Below are 21,787 nucleotides of genomic sequence, written 5' to 3' on the forward strand. Positions count from 1 at the left end.
AACATTTCTCCTTTATCTTCCTTTTCTTGTCCTATCTGGATTAGTTCTCTCTTGTCCCTGACAGACTGAGAAACTGACTCTAATGCCTCAGAGTGCATTCATGTGAATTTATAACACAATAATGTTTATCAGCCTTTGCTCCCAGTGCAGGGATTTTGCGACTGAAAGACTGTTCAAAACATGATAATTTGGATTTTTAGTCTTTGGGGGCATCCTAAATAATAAGTTTAGCATCGGAGAGCTCGAGTTCCCCAAAATCTAAAATAATATTTTTTCAAATACTTGAGTGATCAGTTACAGACGCTAATCTCCAAAACTCCCAATACGGGTTCTAAGGCTAGGTGAGACTATCCTCTACCCCAGAAGAACGTGCAGTTTAAGGACAGACCGCTGAGGTGGAGCTGGGCCTTTCCTGCAAGTAAGTGAATATGATGGTAGGGTATACCTGACAGCATAGTTTGACAGGGGACATAGACTTTCAAGGAGAGAATAGACATGAAATAGACACATGCGGAAGTATAGTCAAATTGAGGAAAGATGACACTTAAGCCAGAGTGATGCTTATTCACCGCTCTGTGCAATCAAGCGCCTCTGAGAAGCGCTTTTTTTACCGCCTGGGAACCGTCTTGGAACCTGAGGAAACTACATAACCCAGAAATCTCTGCGTCGAATGACAGCGCGTCAGAGCAATCAATGCTCAAAATAAAGGCGTTTCCGCGGAAACAACATAAAGGTGGGACTTCCGGCGTCCTCTACTAGCGGCCATTTTGATTGGTGTTGGATGTATTTTCCCGTAAGAGCCCGCGGGTTGCTGGGGCGTGTAGAAGGTGGAGAAGAGACGTTGTCCCGACTGCACAGAGGCTGCTCTGCAGTTCCTTAAAGGCGCTAGGCGTGACCTGCGCCAAGGCCGAGATCGGGATCATCGTGCCCGGGTACTTGCCCTGCTCGCCCTCTGCTTTCGACCCGCTTTCTCCACCCAGTCGGATGGCGGCGGCCGCGCTGAGACCCACGGCTCAGGTAATTGTGGCGTCTTCCGTGCCTTCAGGTCACCTCATCTTTACCTAAGTCCAAAAGCAGAGAGGAAGCGGCGCCTGCCCAAGGCTCTACAGCCTGAACCCGGCGTCGGGACACAGGCGCTCGCGTGATGGGCCCCCGTTTTTAACACCCGCGGGATGCGCTGAGGAGAGCGACAGGCACAGGGACTGGTGCAGGCAAAGGCCTGAAGATGAACTGAGCCGAGAGGATCGGAACCTAGGGTCCACAGGCACCTGTCGGGAGCAAAGTGTGAGGCAGAGCTCCTCCTGGAAGAGCAGGCTGGGGACTGTGTATTCACCCTGGGAACGCTAGAAGCCATGGACAGCTTCCAACAAAGGAAGGGCAAGATAAAAGTCCAGGCTTTAAAGGTTTCCCAAAGTCCAGCCAAAAAAAGAACACAGAGGCCGGGCGCGGTGGCTCACGCCTGTAATCCAAGCACTTTGGGAGGCCGAGGCGGGCGGATCACGAGGTCAGGAGATCGAGACCATCCTGGCTAACACGGTGAAACCCCGTCTCTACTGAAAATACAAAAAATTAGCCGAGCGTGTTGGTGCGCGCCTGTAGTCCCAGCTACTCGGAGGCTGAGGCAGGAGAATGGCGTAAACCCGGGAGGCGGAGCTTGCAGTGAGCCGAGATCGCGCCACTGCACTCCAGCCTGGGCGACAGAGCGACAGAGCGAGACTCCGTCTCAAAAAAAAAAACAAAACAAACAAACAAACAAAAAAAAAACAGGGCATGACTTTCGTGCCCTGGGAGGTTGAATTCTTGTTCAACCTCTATAGATCACATAGGTGCTAAGAGATGACATTTTGTACTGAGGCGCTCAGTTCAGCCAATCAACCCGCGTTTACCTGGTTACAGGGCCAAGAAAGGGTTCAGGGAGGCCAGAGCTTATCAAATCTCATCAGGGACACATTCTTGTAGCTTGTACCTCTCCTCACAGGAACTCCTGGCTGCAGAAGCACTTGCAGAACCTCCACTGGGAAGCGGAGGATGTTATTCCCTCACTGGCCCTAACTCCTATCCACATGCTCTTTAGATTGGGATGTCCTGGGACTGTTGGGTACCTGTTTTTTTGTTTTGTTTTGTTTTTTTGTATTTTTTTTTTTTTTTTTTTTAAGTTTTTCGATCTGGGACCCCTGGAGGAACCTTAAACCCAGGATCCTAAGTCTGTGACACAGGATATATGGTGGTATTCCCATTTCTGTCAACCAGTATAAACATACTTGGAAGGTTAACCCAGGAGTTAGTACCAGGATGTGAAATACTTAGAGGTGAAACTGAACAGAGGGAAGAGGTGATGTTGCCACAATTTCATCTGGCTGTAGTCTCCTCTGGCTCTACAATGAACAGACAGTGGGGTTGAGAGAGGAGGAAGTAAGATGAGAGTTGAGGCTTTTGCCATAATCCAAGTGAGGATTAACAGACTAAGATTCATGGCTAAGGAGATGTGGCTGGATTCAAAGTTGATATTTTGTAACAAGCATCTAGGTTTCCTAATACACAAAGAAAGGGCATGAAGAGAGCAATCAGGAGCCCAAGGTTTTTGGTCTTAGCCGCTGTAGCTGTGGAAGCTGCATCAGCTGAGATGAGCATGTTGGTAGTAAACATAATTAGAATATTATGCAGATATCAAGATGACTGTTTTGGCCATGTGAAAAGTCAGAGACGAATAAGTGTAGGCATCAATTGGGTATGGACATGCAGGTTGGGGTATCTGGGAAGGGATTGACACTGGAGACATCTAATATATGGTAGCTAATGTGTATGCTATGGTGAGTGAGCCATGGGTCACAATAAGGAGAGCACACTTCAGATTCTGGTGGTAAATCTTTTAGGGGACCAGAAAGCAGTGGTTGAAAGATGAGGACTGCATCTGTTGCTTGGGTCCCTGGGTAATGTTATTGGGCTTCCTAAACTGGAGAGGTAGGTGAGTGACCGTGATGGTAGGGTATACCTGTCAGCATGATTTGACAGGGGACATAGACTTTCAAGGAGAGAATAGACATGAAATAGATACATGCAGAAGTATAGTCAAATTGAGGGAAGATGACACTTAGGCCACAGTGGTGCTTATTCACCACTCTGCAATCAAGATTTGAGATGATCCTATCCTGGCTAACATGGTGAAACCCCGTCTCTACTAAAAATACAAAAAAAAATTAGCCGGGCGTGGTAGCGGGCGCCTGTAGTCTCAGCTACTTGGGAGGCTGAGGCAGGAGAATGGCGTGAACCCAGAGGGCGGAGCTTGCAGTGAGCCGAGATCGCGCCACTGCACTCCAGCCTGGGAGACACAGCGAGACTCCGTCTCAAAAAAAAAAAAAAAAAAGATTTGAGATGATTTTGGTAGTGTGTAGGGGGTTTCATTACGTGTGCTGAATATGCTCAGGGAGAAATGTGGTCATCTGTGACAGTAGGTCCTGGGCCTTAAATGGATTAAAAACAGGACTTTTTTTTTTTTTTTTTTTTTTTTGAAAGGAAGTCTTGCTCTGTCACCCGGGCTGGTGTATAGTGGCGCAATCTTGGCTCACTACGACTTCTACCTCCCAGGTTCAAGTGATTCTCCTGCCTCAGCCTCCCGGTAGCTGAGAATACAGGCGCGTGCCACCACGTCCCGCTAATTTTTTTTTGTATTTTTAGTAGAGACGGGATTTCACCATTTTGGCCAGGCTGGTCTCAAACTCCTGACCTCATGATCCACCCGCCTCGGCCTCCCAAAGTGCTAGGATTACAGGAGTGAGCCACCGTGCCTGTCCAGGACTGTTTTTTTTTGTTGTTGTTGTTGTTTGTTCTTTGTTTTTTTGAGATGAAGTCTCACTCTTGTTCCCCAGGCTGGAGTGCAGTGGCACGATCTCGGCTCACTGAACATCCGCCTCCTGGGCTCAAGCGATTCTCCTGCCTCCCAAGTAGCTGGGATTACAGGTGCGTACCACCACACCCAGCTAATTTTTTGTGTTTTAAGTGGAGATGGGGTTTCACCATGTTGGCCAGGCTGGTCTCGAATTCCTGACCTCAGGTGATCCACCCACCTCAGCCTCCCAAAGTGCTAGGATTACAGGCATGAGCCAGCGTGCCTGGCTAGGACTGGTCTTTAAATGGCAATGGTATTAGGTGAATGGAAGTTGATCTGTGTTGCTGAAGGGTAAGCCATTGCAGCACAGAAGTGGAATAAGACCATGGATATCTGAAGTTACATGTGGTTTTGCGTGGCTGTGGAGTAATGCAAAGAGGCATTCATAGAATTATTAGGCACTACCATTGCTAATGGGAACAATAGTCATTTTGTGTTATTATTGGATCCTGTTTGAATATGTGAAGCATACTTGATGCTGTCAGCCATATTGTGGTATAAAGCCAAAAATGGAGGCCCAGTGTGATGTGCCACCTTGACATCTAGTGATATTGGTATGACCTGAAATGACCTGAGAGCCAATTCACTTCCCACTAGGCTCTTTCAGATAATAATCAACATGGCCTAATAATCCTTTTATTAGGGAGACCAGGCAGAATTCCTGGTTCTTATACTTTGTAGTGAGTTTCAATTTTATCCTTACCCACAGTGTTATTCAAACAAGCCAGTTGCATCCTCCCAAGAGATTCAGGGGTCATCACACCCTCTTCATTTTAAAAGCTTGCATACCATAGTTTCTGGTTATGCACTCTTATCCATAGTGCAACCCCTATGTGGTCCTCCATGGTGAGGGATGTCCTCTTCTAGACTTTGAGTGTATTTGATTTGTAAACATATTTATAGCACCTGTCTAGTGTTTGATGTCATGTGTTTGATCATTAATATAACTGTAAGGTGAAAATCCTACCCTTATTGGTAGAAGGAAGAAGAGGATATAAACATACTTTAACTTGTGGGGAGGCAGAGGCCAATGTGGGAGGCAGTTTGGTGGGGGTGGCCATGGGCATGTGTCTGTGCAATCTAAAGAATGATACGTATTTTGGCCTAGCACAGTGGCTCATGCCTGTAATCCCGGCACATTGGGAGGCTGAGGTGGGTGAATCACTTGAGCTTAGGATTTTGAGACCAACCTGGGCAACATAGTGAAACCTTCTCTCTACCAAAAAAAGAAAAAATTATCCGGGCACGGTGACGTGCATCTGTAGTCTCGTCTACTGGGGAGGCTAAGGCCAGAGAATTACTCGAGCCCAGGAGACAGAGGTTGCATTGAGCTGAGATCACATCATTGCACTCCAGCAACGGGAGTGAAACACTATCTCAAAAAAAAAAAAAAAAAAGGAAAAAAAAAGGAATGATGTGTATTTAGAGAAGGAGTATGTCTGATAGACCAAGGATGCTTCATTGGGATTTACATGACTTCATCTCTAGCAGGGGCATTGGCTCTCAGAAGGCATGGACTGCTTTATGTCAGCACCAAAACATAGAAACCTATTGGTTCCCCCACTTCTTGTTGCTGATGGCTGTACACCATCGCCATGTGAGCCCATGAGAAGATAGTGACACCAGTGGGCCTAGTTTCTCCTTGTAGTTTAGGACCTTGGGAGGAGGAAGGGCAAAGGTGGATAAGTGGATGAGCATATGGAGTGTTTGTGGTTTCATCTATCGTCATCATGGCAGGGCACTGTGACCTTTGAAGATGTGGCTGTGAACTTTTCCCAGGAGGAATGGAGTCTCCTTAGTGAGGCTCAGAGATGCCTTTATCATGACGTGATGCTGGAGAACCTGGCACTTATATCTTCTCTAGGTAAGGCACTCACACTCTTCTCTGTGACCTCAGCTAGTGTCTGCCCGTCCCCATCTTTTTCCCCATGGCAAGACTGTTTTCCTCACTTCAGGAGCCTGGGCACAGGTTCCTCTCTTAGTTCCTTGGGTAGGTTCTGTGGTAGGTAGGACTGAGGTGTGTGCACTGCCCTCTCTTCTCCTTGAGCAGCCCCAACACCTGCTTTGCTGCAAGCTCCCAGAGAAGGAGCTTTACATGCACCATAATGCATCCCACCTTGCTTGCCCTCTGGCTGTTGAGTAATTTTTCCGGATCGGAGACTGGTATGCTCAGGTTCTGCTTCCTTGCTCTAGGTGACATTTATTCATGACTACCTGTGCTAGGAATTCCTCCCATCATTGATGTTCTCAATACTTACTTGCACCATAGGCTGTTCTTGCAAGACCCTCCTTATAAATTATCTTGTTTGTTTTGTTTTGTTCTGTTTTGTTTTCAGAGACAGTCTTACTCTGTCACCCAGGCTGGAGTGCAGTAGTGCGATCATAGCTCACTGTAGCCTCAATCTCCCAGGCTCAAGCAATCCTCCTTCCTCAGCCTCTGGAGTAACTGGGACTAGAGGCTTCTGCCACCACATCCACTAATTTTTATTTTTATTTTTAATAGAGATGAGGTCTGGCTGTATTGCCTAGACTGCTCTCTGACTGCTGACCCCATGTGATCCTCCCACCTCATGCTCCCAAAGTGCCGAGATTACAAGCATGAGCCAGTGTGCCCTGACCGTTTTTTTTTTTTTTTTTTTTTTTTTCCAGACAGGGTTTCATTGTCATCCAGGCTGCAGTCTACTGATGCAATCATGGCTCACTTCATTCTCAACCTTCTGGGCTCAAGTAATCCTTCCACCTGACTCCTAAGTAGCTGGGACTACAGGAGCATGCCACCCTGCCTAACTAATTTTTGTTCATTTTTTGTTTTGTTTTGTTTTGTTTTTGAGATGGAGTCTTGCTCTGTCACCCAGGCTGGAGTGCAGTGGTGCGATCTCGGCTCACTGCAACCTCTGCTTCCTGGGTTCATGCCATTCTCCTGCCTCAGCCTCCCCAGCAGCTGGGACTACAGGCGTACGCTGCCATGTCTAGCTAAGTTTTTTGTATTTTTAGTAGAGATGGGGTTTCACCATGTTAGCCAGGATGGTCTCGATCTCCTGACCTCGTGATCTGCCTGCCTCGGGCTCCCAAAGTGCTGGGATTACAGGTGTGAGCCACCGCACCCGGCCTTGTTTGTTTGTTTTGTAGAGATGGTGTCTCATTATGTTACCCAGGTTGGTCTTGAACTCCTAGGGTCAAGCAGTCCTCCCAGTTTGGCCTCCCCGAGTGCTGGGATTATAGGTGTGAGCCACTGCACCTGGCCAAAAATTCTCTTTGTAATATTTAGTTTTCTTTCCTATGGGCTATGATGTGCTGATTTTTTCTGAACTATTGGCTGTTCTTTTCTCTTGTCTTTCTCTTATTCTTTATGTCATCCATTTCCCATGTAAATTCCATGTGTATCTTTGCAGTGGGACTGAGAGTTCTCAGTGATGCAGAAGTTGCAGCTAAACCCGGGCTCATGATGGGCCCAGAGGGAGGCCACCTCTGAGGAGTAACACCCTGGAGTAAGATATAACATTAGGGATTTAGGAAAGTCATACTAGAAGCTCTCTGATTTCACAAGTATTTACCTAGCAACATGACTAGCCATATGCTGTTTCTGTCTTCCCCATTCTTGAGGGTTTCAGACTTCACCGTTCTATACCCTGTCACTTCTACTCTGATGCCAGCCCAGGACTAATCTTCACATCTCTGGATCCCACCTGTCACCCATTTTTCTCACATTTCCATCTGCAGCGGACTCCAATACTGGCATATCAGTTTTGTATTAGGAAGTGTGTACACATTGCTAAGCTATACCTGACCAACAGCTGCTTTGTTGTACTCATATTTTCATGTGACACACAAACAGGTATATCTAACAGAGGTATTACTCCATGGAAATAATTGCAGAAACAGAATGTTGCCTTTAAGTTGAAGACAAGTCTTCTTCCAATTACTGGGTTAGAATCATTATAGAATGGAGGGGGCCACATGATGTGAAGGAACCAACAATACATACACTACAGGAAGTAGAGGCAAGGTCTACAATTCCTTCCTGTGAAAACATCTAAAGGACCTTCATAAAGCATGTGGATGCTATATAAAAGGATGTGTATAGGCCCAAGTAAATATAAGTACAACAAAGCAGCCATTGATCAGGTATGGCTTAGTAATACTTTCCTTCAGAAGTACCTTGCATTTTACCAGCATTTTATTTCTTTTAGGTTGTTGGTATGGAGCAAAAGACGAGCCACCTTCTAAGCAGACCCTTTCTATACAACAAGAGTCCCCACTCAGGACACATTGGACAGGTGTATGTACCAAGAAGGTCCACCTCTGGGGAATGTGTGGCCCTCTCCTGGGAGATATCTTACACCAGGGAACACAACACAATCAGAAATTGAATGGGTTTGGGGCACGTGAAAAAACACTGGATGACGATGCAAAGCATCATCAAGAACAGAAGCGGCACATAGGAGAGAAATCGTACAGAAGCAATGCCAAGGGAACATCATTTGTAAAGAACTATAAATTCCATGTGTCACATGAGCCATTTATCTTTCATGAGGTTGGGAAAGACTTTTTGTCCAGCTTGAGATTACTCCAACAAGAGGACATTCACGCTTCAGGGAAGTCAAACTTTGAAACTAAGCATGGGATACCCCTTCAGGGTGGAAAAACTCATTACATCTGTGGAGAGTCCACAGTACCCTTCAGCAACAAACACTCACTTGTCCTTCACCAGAGACTTCTCCCTGGAGAAGGACCTTATGTATGCAGTGATTCTGGGAAATTCACTAGCAAAAGTAATAGTTTCAATAATCACCAGAAAGTTCACACTGGAAAAAGACCTTATCAGTGTGGACAGTGTGATGAATCATTTTGGTATAAGGCCCACCTCACTGAACACCAGAGAGTTCACACTGGAGAAAGACCTTATGAGTGTGGAGAATGTGATAAATCTTTTAGTCATAAGCACAGTCTTGTTGACCATCAGCGAGTTCACACTGGAGAAAGACCTTATGAATGTAATGAATGTGGGAAATCTTTTAGCCATAAGCGCAGCCTTGTTCACCACCAGCGAGTTCACACTGGAGAAAGACCTTATCAGTGTGGAGAATGTGGGAAATCATTTAATCACAAGTGCAACCTCATTCAGCATCAGCGAGTTCACACTGGAGAAAGGCCTTTTGAGTGTACGGCATGTGGGAAGTTATTTAGGAGCAACTCCCACCTAAAGGAACACCAGAGAGTTCACACTGGAGAAAGACCCTATGAGTGTAAAGAATGTAGGAAGTCATTTAGGTACAAGTCACACCTCACTGAACACCAGAGAGTTCACACCGGAGAAAGGCCATACGAGTGTAGAGAATGTGGGAAATGTTTTCATCAAAAGGGCAGTCTCATTCAACATCAGCAGATCCACTCTGGAGAAAGGCCACATGAGTGTGGAGAATGTGGGAAATGTTTTCATCAAAAGGGCAGTCTCATTCGACATCAGCAAATTCACTCTGGAGAAAGGCCACATGAGTGTGGAGAATGTGGAAAGTGTTTTCGTCAGAAGGGAAACCTCATTAAACATCAACGAGTTCACACAGGAGAAAGACATCATGAATGTTGAAAATTTGGCAAATCTGTTGGTTAAAAGGGCACCCTCATTCACCATTCGTGAGATCACACCGGAAAGTGCTTATGAGTGTGGAGAATGTGCAAAATCATCTAACCAAAAGGTTGGCCTCATTCAACAATAGCAAGATCACACTCGGGAAAGGCTTTGTGAGTGTAGAGAAGGTATGAAATCCTGTACATAGAAGTTTTGCCTCACTAAACACCAGAGGGATCACACTGGAGAAAGACCCTATAGTTATGGGGAATTTGGGAAATTACTTAACAAGAAGTCCCACCTCACTGAACACTACTGAGTTCACAGTTGAGAAAGGCCATATGACTGTAAGGAATTTGTGAAATTAGCCAGAAAAGCTGCATTACTATTCATCAGAGAATTTACAATGGAGAAAGGCCATATAAATGTATAATAAATGTGAGAAATCATTTCCGTACAGCTCTGTGCTTCATGTTCATAAGAATTCACACTGGACAAAGCCTTATGAGAGCAGCGAGTAGAAAATCCTTTGTGGGAAAACTCTGGTCTCATTAAACACAGGAGAGTTCATACTAGAGAAAGGCCTCAACAGTAGCAGATGTGGAAAGACATTTACCAGAAGCTCTGCCCTGCAAGTTCACACTAGAGAAAGCCCTCAGTGAAGTAAATTTGGAAAATTGATTAGTCAAACCTCTATGCTCCTTCAAGATCAGAGTTCACACCGGATCAAGGCTCTATGGTGTGACAAATGTGGCACATTCTTTGTCTAAATGTCTAACTTTATTATGCACAGACAAGCTCCTGCTGTGGAAGTGCCTTTTGAGTGCAGAGAATTTGATGAAGGCGTCACTCTTCTTTCATTGGATACCAGAATGTTGACAGGAGAAAAATAACATAGGTGTGTGGGAATGTTACTTCTTGTCCAGTGTAACTGTGGGGGAGAGCCCTTATGAGGACGCCATCAACCTATATTGAATGTCATATGTCCAATAGCTGCATAAATTCCAGGTATACTGAAGCTGTATTGCATTTCTCATCTTGTGTATGTCCTTGCCAGATTTATTGCATTCTTAGGTCTCTGGCAAAAGCCATTTCACCTCTACCACTTGGCAGGTACCTACAGTGCATCACTCATGCACTCCATCATATTCCAGAAAAAAAGTTCAAGTTGTCTCCCATTCAGCAGTGGGATTTTTGAGTAGCCTCTGTACTCATTCCTTTCTCATTTCTCTATGAGGAGTTGGGTCATGGACCTGACTCAGTTTTGGCCTAGAGCAGAAGTGTCCAATCTTTTGGCTTTTTTGGTCCACATTGGAAGAATTGTCTTGTGCCACATATAAAATACATTGACACTAATGATAGCTGATGAATTTAAAAAAAAAAAAAATCACACAAAACCCCTCATAATGTTTTAAGAAAGTTTACAAATTTGTGTTGGGCTGCATTCAAAGCTGCCCTGAGATACATGCGGCCCACAAGCTGTGGCTTGGACAAGCTTGGCCTAGAGAATTTTTCTGATTACCTGACAAGATGGGCTGTCTTTCCTAGGAATCTCATGATTCTCACGATTCTTAAGATGGAATTTTCTAGCCTCTAACTCACCAACCCATGTACAAGCTGCCTCTCATTGTTCTAGTTTCTGCTATGATGAAGTCCTTATTTAAGCTTCCTTCAATCTTGGGAATTGTGTTGACTGTATTGTGTGAATTGTATATTTACTGCATTGTGTGGCTTAGATACAACATGGTTCTGGTACCATGAAGGTTTGTTGGGATTACTAAACTGTGTGACTCTTAGGGGACAGTATGAAGGCAGAATACAGCTCTACATTTGTGGCCTAGTTTGGATGGCTGCCTGAGTCCTCCAAAGAAAGACTTCAGGGCTTTGTGATCTTTATTTTTAGACCAAATATTGCAATATGTGTTTTCATAAATTAACCTGAGTAAGGGACAGTTTTTGTGACACACTTTGGTGCTTCTGAGAACAGCACAAAATTATTCTCTTGTTTATAAGGGATATTGCATTCTGCTTAGTACTGGTGAGGGAAATCTCTTCTCAAGTCCTATAGTGCATTCATGTGTCCTGAAGTCCAGAATTCTGTAGGATAGTGTCCTACATTATAAGCCTGGAGGAAGAAATCATAATTCTTTAATTTTTACTTTTTTAGGGACATGATGTCACTCTGAAACTCAGGCTGGAATACACTGGCATGGTCATACCTCACTGCGGCCTCAAACTGCTGGGCTCAAGTGATCCTCCTGCCTCAGCCTCCCGAGTACCTGAGATTAGCCCAGGTAATTTAAGAATTTTTTATAGAGATAGGGTTTTGCTATTTTACCCTGACTGATGTTCAACTCCTGGCCTCAACTAATCCTCTAGCATACGCCCTTGAAAGCACTAGGATTACAGGTGTGAGCCACCATGCCCAGTCCACAAATAATTTTTATAGAATTAGCATTTCTAGGTAGTAAAGCAGACTGCAACAGAATAGTTGGGATACACTTTTTTAAAAAAGGCATCCACAATGATTCAGTCACTATGTCTGTGATGGATAAGCAGGTATAGAAATTTTCAGGACCTCCATAATTATGAATCTAGTGTAGCTTAGGTCATTGTCAGAGTAAATCTAAAGGTTTTGTGGATTTCTGTAGCCTATCTGGGCTGCTTATCAAAAAGCCATCCCTGAATTAGTAGGAGGAAGAGGATAGGGAGTCCAGTGATGTGGCCTTTGCAACCAGCCAGCATTCCAATTAGGTGGAAATTATCTTCCTGGCTCATAAGTATTTGGTATCACACAGGCTAGTTGCCCCCCTTAGGGCATGATGAGAGTTAGTAGAGTCAATGTAGAATCACATAACCTGTTTATCAAAAATAATGTTAAAAACAGTTCTTTCAAATTATATTTTTAAAGCTGTTATAAGACTGGGCATGGTGACTTATGCCTGTTACCCCAACACCTTGGGAGTCCAAGGTGGGAGTATTGCTTGAGGTAAGGAGTTTGAGACTATCCTGGGTCCCATAATAAGACCCTGTCTCTTAAAAAATAAATAACTCTCTTCCTCTCTGGCCTCTCCATCCTCCAGACAATCACTGAATTACAATATTTGCTTAACAGTAGATTAGTGTCAATTTTCTGAAATGTTATATGACTGATATAACATGTTTCCTCTTTTCATACCTGAGTGCTCTCCTGAGTCCTGTTTATTTTGATGTTCTTATTTTTTCTTTATTATTATTTTTATTTCACATAGCAGGGATGCATATTTTGACATTCATCAATCATGATATATGAGTAGTTCATTCTTTTTATCTTAGAATTTGACATGCTATGGAAATCACTATAAGAATTCATCTGCTTATGGATATGTTATTGCTTCTCGTTTTTGTCTGTTAGGAATAAAACTGCTTGTTACACACCTTTGAATGCAATTCTTCATATAGATAATGCTTCACTTCTCTTGTGTGAATGCCTTGGTGTGCTGTGCCCAACTCACATGGTAGGTGAATGTATACCCCTCTTCCAACCCCAGGCAGCACAGCTCACAGCTCCAAGAGAGACTCCTTCCCTCCACTTGAGGAGAGGAGAGGGAAGAATAAAGAAGACTTTGTCTTGGAACTTGGATACCAGCTCAGCTACAGTAGAATAGGGCACCAGGCTGAGGCCCCTATTCTAGGCCCTAGCTCTGAATGACATTTCTAAATATACCCTGGGCTAGAAGAGAACCCACTTCTTTGAAAAGGAGGATCCAGTCCTGGCAGGATCCATCACCTGCTGACTAAAGAGTCATTGGGCCCTGAATAATCAGCAGTAGTACACAGGCAGTACTCACCATGTGCCCCTGGTGAGACTCAGACATGCTGGCTTCGGGTGTGACCCAGCACATTCCCAGCTGTGATGGCTTTCAGGAATGACTCCTGCTTGAGAAAGGGGAAGGGTAAAGACTTTGTCTTACAGCTTAGATACCAGTTTGACCACAGTAGGGTAGAGTACCGAGTAGGCTCTTAGGGTCCCTATTTCAGGTCTTGGCTCTTGGATGGCCAGAGGAAAGCCCACTGCCCTGAACAGTGTCCCAGTCCTGGCAGCACTCACCACAAGCTTACTGACAAGCCCTTGGGCCTTGAATGAACATCAGTGGTAGCCAGGCAGTGTCTCTCTTCATGATCCTCATGAGTCCCACAGTCCTGGACTGGTGAGGAACATGGGGAGAGACACCTCTGCTTGTGAAAACAGGAGGGAAGAGTGAGAAGGACTTTGTCTTATGGCTTGGGTGCCAGTTCACCTGCAGTAGAACACCAGCTAGATTCCTAAGGTTTCCCACTATAGGCTCTGGCTCACAGATGGCTTCTGAATGTGCCTAGGATTGGGAGGGGCTTGCCACTCTGAAGGGAAGGAGATAAACCTAGCTGATTTTGCCCCCTGCTGATTGTAGAGTCCTAGGGCCTTGAACAAACACAGGGAGTAGCCAGGGAAGTGGTCAGTATGAGTCTTGGGCAGCATCCAGTTTTCTGCTGGCTACAGGTCTGACCCCATATAGTCCCAGTGGTGGTGGCACAGGGGTACTTGTGTTACTCCTCCCCCAGCTAAAGGCAGCTCAGCACAAAGAAACTTTGGAAACCTGCCAGCAGGAGACTCCATGACCCCATGAACACTTGAGTGGGCAGGGAGAGCTGCTTAGAGAAGCGGTAGGGACAGAACTCCAGCCAGTGCAAAGCCCAGAGAGTTTGGGGTAGGAGTATCTCTAGTGGAGCACAGCCAGACACGCCCATATTTCGAGGCTCACCTTGATTCCCTAATAGACTTTAGCCCTAGGGAAGTCAGACCTGATCAGTGCAGGGCATTCTTGCCAATGAGTTGGGAATGGTTGCCCCTGAGCACCCCTTGGTCAGCTGGCCTTTCCCAGGGCTCTAGCTTACCTACACCTGCTTGCAGTGTGACCTCGGATGCCCAGGTGGGGTCCCTTGTGGGGGTATACATCATAGCTCCTGTGCTGGTGAACTGCAGCAGAGAAATCCCATAGTCATGCAGCAGCTCACCTGCACCTTCCCAAAACTGCGACCTCCCTGAGACACTTTGCCTGCACGCATTCACCTATGGCCACCCCCAACATTGCTTTGCCAGCATATGTGCACGCGAGTAGACCTTGTCTTCTCTTTTCCACTAGCATGTGTGTGCATGTGCACCCTGTCACGCTACAGCTGCCAGTGTGAGCATACCTCATCCCCCCGACTTCTCGCGCACCACCATTGCTGTCAGAACATTTGCGATCCCAGAGACTGCCAGCCCGCACCTGCCAGCACCCCATCCCTGGACCAGCACAAAACTACACAGGGAGACCAGCAGACACACCCCACACAGCAGCAGCAGCTGCTACCCATGTGAATGCATGCACAGAGGGTACAAACAGTTCTGTACCTGCCAGCACCCTGCCTCCATATTAACACCACTGCTGGTGTGAATGTGTACTGGGACATCAATGGAACCCCCTTCCCTACCCCCCCATGTTGTGCTGCCACCACCAGCACTGTGAACACTCACGTGGAGGCTGGCACCCCTACACCCACCAGCACTCCATCGCAGCCAATAAACGTACACCCCACCACTGCCATTGCTGCTGGCATGTGGGAACAAGGATGGCTCCTGCTGCCACCACCCTAAGCACTGGGGCTGGCACTGCCCTTCAGAGTGTTGTTACCAGTAGTCTGGGAACAACTTAGACCCTCCAGCATGGCAGGTTTCTGATCTCCAGGGGCCATAGAACAAAGTTGGATGCCTGATACCAGGCCCTGTGTATTAGAACATATAGTCTAGCATTCCTGAGCTGAGCGTTGGACCCCTAAAATGCTTCAGAAATTAAGGCAGTTGACTAGAGCCACACTATACCATAAACTCTCGAGGGCACCAAATAGGATAAAACAAAAAAAAGTCCATCCAAAGATCAGCAACTTCAAAGATTGAAGAAACATCAGCCAATAAAGATGAGAAAGAACCAGGGCAAGAACTTTGGCAACTGAAAAAGCCAGAGTGTCTTCTTATTTCAAAACAACCACACTAGTTCCCCAGCAGTAGTTCCTAACCAGACTGAGATGGCTGAAATAACAAATAAAATTCGAAATATGTATAGGAATCAAGATCACTGACATACAGGAGAAAATCAAAAACTAATCCAAGGAATCTATTGATTGCAATAAAATAATACAGGAGCTGATAGACAAAATGGCCTTTATCAGAAAGAACCAGACTGACTTAATAGAGCTGAAAAATGCTCTACAAGAATTTCATAATGCAATCACAAGAATTAACCGCACAGGGCCGGGCGCGGTGGCTCACGCCTGTAATCCCAGCACTTTGGGAGGCCGAGGCGGGCGGATCACAAGGTCAGGAGATCGAGACCACGGTGAAACCCCGTCTCTACTAAAAATTACAAAAAATTAGCCGGGCGCGGTTGTGGGCGCCTGTAGTCCCAGCTACTCGGGAGGCTGAGGCAGGAGAATGGCGTGAACCCGGGAGGCGGAGCTTGCAGTGAGCCGAGATCGCGCCACTGCACTCCAGCCTGGGCTGGGCGACAGAGCGAGACTCCGTCCCAAAAAAAAAAAAAAAAAAAAAAAAAAAAGAATTAACCGCACTTTGGGAGGCCAAGGTGAACAAATCGCTTGAGGCCAGGAGGTTGAGACCAGCCTGACTAACATAGCAAAACCCTGTCTCTACTAAAAGAAAATAATAGAAAAAAATCAGCCAGGTGTGGTGGTATGTGCCTGTAGTCCCAGCTGTTTGGGAAGCTGAGGCATGAGAATCGCTTGAACCCAGGAGGCAGAGGTTGCAGTGAACCTAGATTGCACCACTGAACTCCAGCCTGGGTGACAGAGTGAGATTCCGTCTCAAAAATAAAAATTAAAAAAAAGAGAACGCTGAATATGGGATCCCAGTCTCTTTTGTCTTGTAGGATTTCTGCTGACAGGTCTGCTGTTAGCCTGACGGGGCTCCCTTCATAGGTGACCTGTCCCTTGTATCTAGCTGCCTTTAATATTTTCTGTTTCATTTCGACCTAGAAGGATCTGATGACTATGTGTCTTGGGGATGGTCTTCTTTGTAGTATTTTGCAGGGGTTCTCTGCATTTCCTGAATATTAATGTTGGCCTCCCTAGCGAGGTTGGGGAAATTTTCATGAATGATATCCTGAAATATGTTTTCCAAGTTGCTTGGTTTCTCTCTCTGTCTCTCAGGCATGCCAAAGAGTCATAGTCCACTTTATATAATCCCATATTTCTTGAAGATTTTGTTCATTCTTCTATATTGTTTTCTCTTTTTCTTTTTCTTTTCTTTTTTTTTTTTTTTAAGACAGAGTCTTGCTCTTGTCGCCCAGGCTGGAGTGTAATGGCGTGATCTCGGCTCACTACAACCTCTGCCTCCCTGGTTCAAGCAATTCTCCTGCCTCAGCCTCCCAAGTAGTTAGGATTACAGGCGCCTGCCACCATGCCCAGCTAATTTTTGTATTTTTAGCAGAGGCAGGATTTCGTCATGTTGGTCAGGCTGGTCTCAAACTCCTGACCTCTTGATCTGTCCACCTCAGCCTCCCAAAGTGCTGGAATTACAGGTGTCAGCCACCGTGCCTGGCCTGTTTTTTATTTTCCCTGAGTTATTTCAGAGAGCCAGCCTTCATGCTCTGAGATTCTTTCCTCAACTTGGTCAATTCTGTTAATTCTTTTTTTTGAGGGGGGACAAAGTCTCAGTCATGAGGTCTGGATCAAGACCCCTTTTCTGGTAACAGTCTCAATTGTCTACAGACTTAGGTAAAATTTTAATGGCCACACCAGTACAGATAAAGGTGGCTCCAGATAAACCACTTCCCAATATTAAACAGTATTCATTGAAGCAGGAAGCTATAAGCTGGGCATGGTCTTGCACACCTGTAGTTTCAGCCTCTGTAAGCAGACAGGGACAAGATCCATGGATTATAGGAATATAATCAACTTGAGCAATTAACCTGCTTTATAGCCTCCTCCCCTGCTGCCTGTACCTCTCCAAACCCTGGTTTGAATCCAATCACCTTGTTGGGTTAAAACAGCTCCTGACAGACCCCAAGTAATGTATAGATGAACCCAAATAAACTTTCCTTATTAACATGCTGATGTCTTTACTCTGGAAGGAGCTATAGCTTCATTACCATAACATGCTTTCTATGTGCTGGTATGATGACTCACTGCATCTGTGCAACTGGGACCCCAATTCTACATGCAATGATGCACCTTCTCCCATCACCATTATACCATAAAACTCTCCTGTTACTTGTCCTCAGGGAGACACTGCTTTGGAGAATACTCCCAGTGTCCTCTTTACTTGAGCCAAGTAACAAAAGTATTGATCAAAACCTGTGTTCTCTGGCCGCGTGAGGTGGCTCATGCCTGTAATCCCAGCACTTTGGGAGGCTGAGGTGGACAGATCACCTGAGGTAAGGAGTTCAATACCAGCCTCGCCAACAACAACAAACCTCGCCTCTACTAAAAATACAAAAATTACCTGGGCATGGTGGTGGGTGCCTGTAATCCCAGCCTCGAAAAGCTGAGGCAGGAGATTCACTTGAATTGGGGAGGTGGAGGTTGTAGCAAATGGAGATTCCACCATTGCACTCCAGCCTGGGCAACAAGAGTGAAACTCCGTCTGAAAAAAAAAAACAAAAAACCTGTGTTCTCATGGAAAGTCATTTGTTACGCACCAGGTGAATGAACCTGGTATTTTTCAGGTAATACTACTCAGGATGCTGAGGCAGGAGGATCCCTTGAGCCCAGGAATTTGAAGCCACCCTGGGCAACATAGGGAGACATCATCTCAAAACAAGAAGCTATAATAGGAATAAAACAAATAATCAAAGATTTCCTTGAAAAGGGATTGATTATCCCTTCCACCAGTCCTAATACTCCCATCTTCCTGACACAAAACCTCACAGGGAAGGATGAAGATTTGTACAAGATTTGAGAGCTATTATTAATACTACTGTGATTCCTCATCAACCAGTAGTTCTAAACCCCCACACTCTTTTATCCAGCGTACGTGTAAACTGTGAATATCTTAACTGTTAATGATTTATGCAGTGCTTTTTAGGCATACCAATACACCCTAACAGTATTTGTTTGTCTTTACCTAGATTGGATATCAATATATCTGTACTGTTGTGCCTCAAGGTTATACCAAAGGCCCAACTTATTTTTCACACATATTAAAGGCTGACCTAGCTTAGCTAAATTTCTCTTGTTATGCTTCTCCAATCTGCATAATTGTAAAAAGGACTCCTTGTACTTCCTGGAACAAAAAGCAAAAAGAGATCATTATCTACAGAAAAACTCCAGTTTTGCTTTACAAACTACAGAAAAACTCCAGTTTTGCCTTACAGAACTAAAAGATTTGGAACATTTAATTCCTAAGGAGAAACCACATATACATCTGGATTGAGTAACTGGACTTCTTTGATACCCTACTCCAAAAAGTAAAAGACATCTCCGGCTGGGCGCAGTGGCCCACACCTGTAATCCTAGTACTTTGGGAGGCCGAGGCGGATGGGTCACCTGAGGTCAGGAGTTCGAGACCAGCCTGACCAACATGGAGAAACTCCGTCTCTACTAAAAATGCAAAATTAGCCAGGCGTGGTGGTGCATGCCTGTAATCCCATCTACTCAGGAGGCTGAGGCAGGAGAATTGTTTGAACCTGGGAGGCAGAGGTTGCAGTGAGCCGAGGTCTCAGCATTGCACTCCAGCCTGTGCAACAAGAGCAAAACTCTATCTAATATTAAAAAAAAAAAAAAAAGACAATTCAAGGGGATTTTAGGCTTGGGTGGCTACTGCCATAGCTGGATGTCCAATTTTTCTCTAATGCCACAGACTTTATATGCATTGTAGAAAGATCAACCTAACCTCATACATTGGACATCAGAAGGACAAATAATAAATAAAGAAAAAATCTTACAAGCCCCCATTTTGGCCCATGCAAATTATTAGCTGCTGTTTTTCCTTTGTTTGTTTTTTGCAGTTTTTTGTTCGTGCAAGCTATGGCAGTTCCCTTGGTGTTCTAACCCAAAAAACTGGAGGACAATGTAGGGCTATTGGTTATTACAGTCAGCAATTAGACTTTGTAGCACATGGGTGACCTCTTTGTCTGAGGGCCATTTTCGCCACTGCCATGCTCCTTACAATTACTCAGAAAATTGTAATGGAGGCTCCTCATTCTGTGGAAGCTCTTTTGAATTCACATAATACACAGCAATTTTCCGTTAATAGATTGGTTTCTTACGACATACTTGTACTGTTTGCTTCATATACTGCCCTCTCTATCTGTAATCCTCTTAATCCTGCAGTGCAACTTCCTGAAACAACAGATGAAATATTTCATCACTGTATTCTACTCACAGAAGAGCTGTTGGTGTCCAGACAGGATTTATAGGAGACATCATGTAAAAATGTTGATATTCTCTGGTTCACAGATGGATCAAATCTGAAGGATAAATTTTGAAAATACTAAGCAGGCTACAGCCTTGTGTCTCTTGTGGACATCAGAAAGAGCAATCCCACCAGGTGTGGTGGCTCACGCCTGTAATCCCAGCACTTTGGGAGGCTGAGGCGGGCGGATCACAAGTTCAGGAGTTCAAGACCAGCCTGGCCAATATGGTGAAACCCCGTCTCTACTAAAAATACGAAAATTAGCCGGGCATGGTGGTGGGCGCCTGTAGTCCCAGCTACTCGGGAAGCTGAGGCAGGAAAATCGCTTCAACCTGGGAGACGGAGGTTGCAGTGAGCCTAGATTGCACCAGTGCACTCCAGCCTGGGCAACAGAGCAAGACTCTGTCTCCAAAAAAAAGATAAAAGGAAAAAAAGAGCAATCCCTTGCCTCAACTAAAATCAGCACAGCTAGCTGAATTAACAGCACTCACCAGTTTGTCAACTGGCCAAAAATCAAATGGATAATATTTATACTTAAAGGTATTATCTGTTGGTGTGGCTCATGACGTTGGGATGTTATGGAATCAGTGAGGCTTTGCTTTTTTTTGTTTTTTTTTTTTTTTTTTTTTTTTTTTTTTTGATACAGAGGCTTGTTCTGTTGCCCAGGCTGGAGTGCAGTGGCGCGCTCTCGGCTCACTGCAAGCTCCGCCTCCAAGGCTCATGCCATTCTCCTGCCTCAGCCCCCGGAGTAGCTGGGACTAGAGGCGCCCGCCACCACGCCCGGCTAATTTTTTGTATTTTTAGTAGAGATGGGGTTTCACCATGGTCTCGATCTCCTGACCTCGTGATCCGCCCACTTTGGCCTTCCAAAGTGCTGGGATTACAGGCGTGAGCCACTGCGCCCGGCCAATTTTTGTATTTTTAGTAGAGATGGGTTTCACCATGTTGGTCAGGCTGGTCTCAAACTCCTGACCTCATGATCCACCCGCCTCTGCCTCCCAAAGTGCTGGGATTACAAGCGTGAGCCACCACGCCTGGCCAGTGAGGTTACTTAACCTCCCCCAGATATCTAATTAAACATAGCTCTCAAGTTTCTGATATTTTAGAAGCCGTCGATTTAAAGAATGTGTTTTATTAACATTCCTGAGCATTCAAACTCACCTCTCCAAAGAATAAAAAAAAGTTATTTCGCAGATGCAGCAGCAAAAGACTGTCTTGACACCAATATCATATGAAACTATAAAGGTCACTACATTCCAAATAAGTGCCATTGAGCAGGAACTCCAAGGGATTCAAAAAGAGGCTTCAGATAAGAAAAAGTAGATATGGCTAACAGAGGGGTAATGCTTTTCCCCCACTTACAAATTTTGGTGTGGACCCAACAGGAGACCCATCTTGCCTTTGAGATTTCAATTTCTTAGGGTCCAACATGTTTGTGAGCCAACTCACTGAAAATCTGAGAAAATGATTGCTTGGGGAAAGAAATATTACTGGAAACCCTCACCTCCAATACCGAATAAGGTTTCCACTAAATACCCAACTTATACTAAACATAATCCAAGAAAGGTTTTTTTTTGTTTTTGAAACGGAGCCTCACTCTCTCCTCTGTCGCCCCAGCTGGAGTGCAGTGGCACGATCTTGGCTCACTGCAACCTCCGCCTTATGGGTTCAAGTGATTCTCCTGCCTCAGCCTCCCGAGTACCTGGGATTACAGGCATGCGCCACCACGCCCAGCTAATTTTTCTATTTTTACTAGAGACGGGGTTTCACCATGTTGGTGATGCTGGTCTAGAGCTCCTGACCTCGTGATCCGCGCCCCTCGGCCTCCCAAAGTGCTGGGATTACAGGCAAGAGCCACCGCACCCAGCCAACTTTTTAAGTATAGAAAATTTTACAGGTCGGGCGC

General features: G+C 45.3%; 2 protein-coding genes across 9 annotated transcripts in view; both read left to right on the plus strand.

The window, feature by feature from the left end:
• The first annotated feature begins 750 nt into the window (after positions 1-750).
• ZNF776 (zinc finger protein 776) lies at positions 751-12,871 on the plus strand. Of its 8 annotated transcripts, none has more exons than XR_012428033.1 (5): positions 751-1,017; positions 3,867-3,957; positions 5,624-5,750; positions 8,077-10,463; positions 11,623-12,871. XR_012428033.1 is itself a non-coding variant. In XM_074024976.1 (4 exons), the coding sequence occupies exons 3-4, from the start codon at positions 5,717-5,719 to the stop codon at positions 9,471-9,473; spliced, it is 1,431 nt and encodes a 476-aa protein (XP_073881077.1). In that variant the 5' UTR covers positions 751-1,017; positions 3,867-3,957; positions 5,624-5,716; the 3' UTR covers positions 9,474-10,473. The 8 variants fall into 8 exon arrangements, 2 of the variants coding, with proteins under 2 accessions (XP_073881077.1, XP_005590767.3); XR_012428034.1 differs by having other exon boundaries at positions 8,077-10,353; XR_006694566.2 differs by lacking the exon at positions 3,867-3,957.
• Positions 11,625-21,787, plus strand: part of ZNF586 (zinc finger protein 586) — a 78,675-nt gene continuing 68,512 nt past the window's right edge. Inside the window, exon 1 of the mRNA XM_065535077.2 lies at positions 11,625-11,749. The gene's annotated coding sequence lies outside the window, so the exon portion shown is untranslated. The remainder of the gene's footprint in view (positions 11,750-21,787) is intronic.

This window comes from Macaca fascicularis, chromosome 19 (assembly GCF_037993035.2).
Source record: "Macaca fascicularis isolate 582-1 chromosome 19, T2T-MFA8v1.1".
NCBI lineage: Eukaryota > Metazoa > Chordata > Mammalia > Primates > Cercopithecidae > Macaca > Macaca fascicularis.

What these genes read in the sequence shown, in the direction of transcription:
- ZNF776 (XM_005590710.4), top strand. Translation starts at nt 985, where the DNA reads ATGGCGGCGGCCGCGCTGAGACCCACGGCTCAG. An exon ending in CGCTGAGACCCACGGCTCAG is followed by an intron (nt 1,018 to 5,623) that starts GTAATTGTGGCG and finishes TCATCATGGCAG; the next exon opens with GGCACTGTGACCTTTGAAGA. An exon ending in GGCACTTATATCTTCTCTAG is followed by an intron (nt 5,751 to 8,076) that starts GTAAGGCACTCA and finishes TATTTCTTTTAG; the next exon opens with GTTGTTGGTATGGAGCAAAA.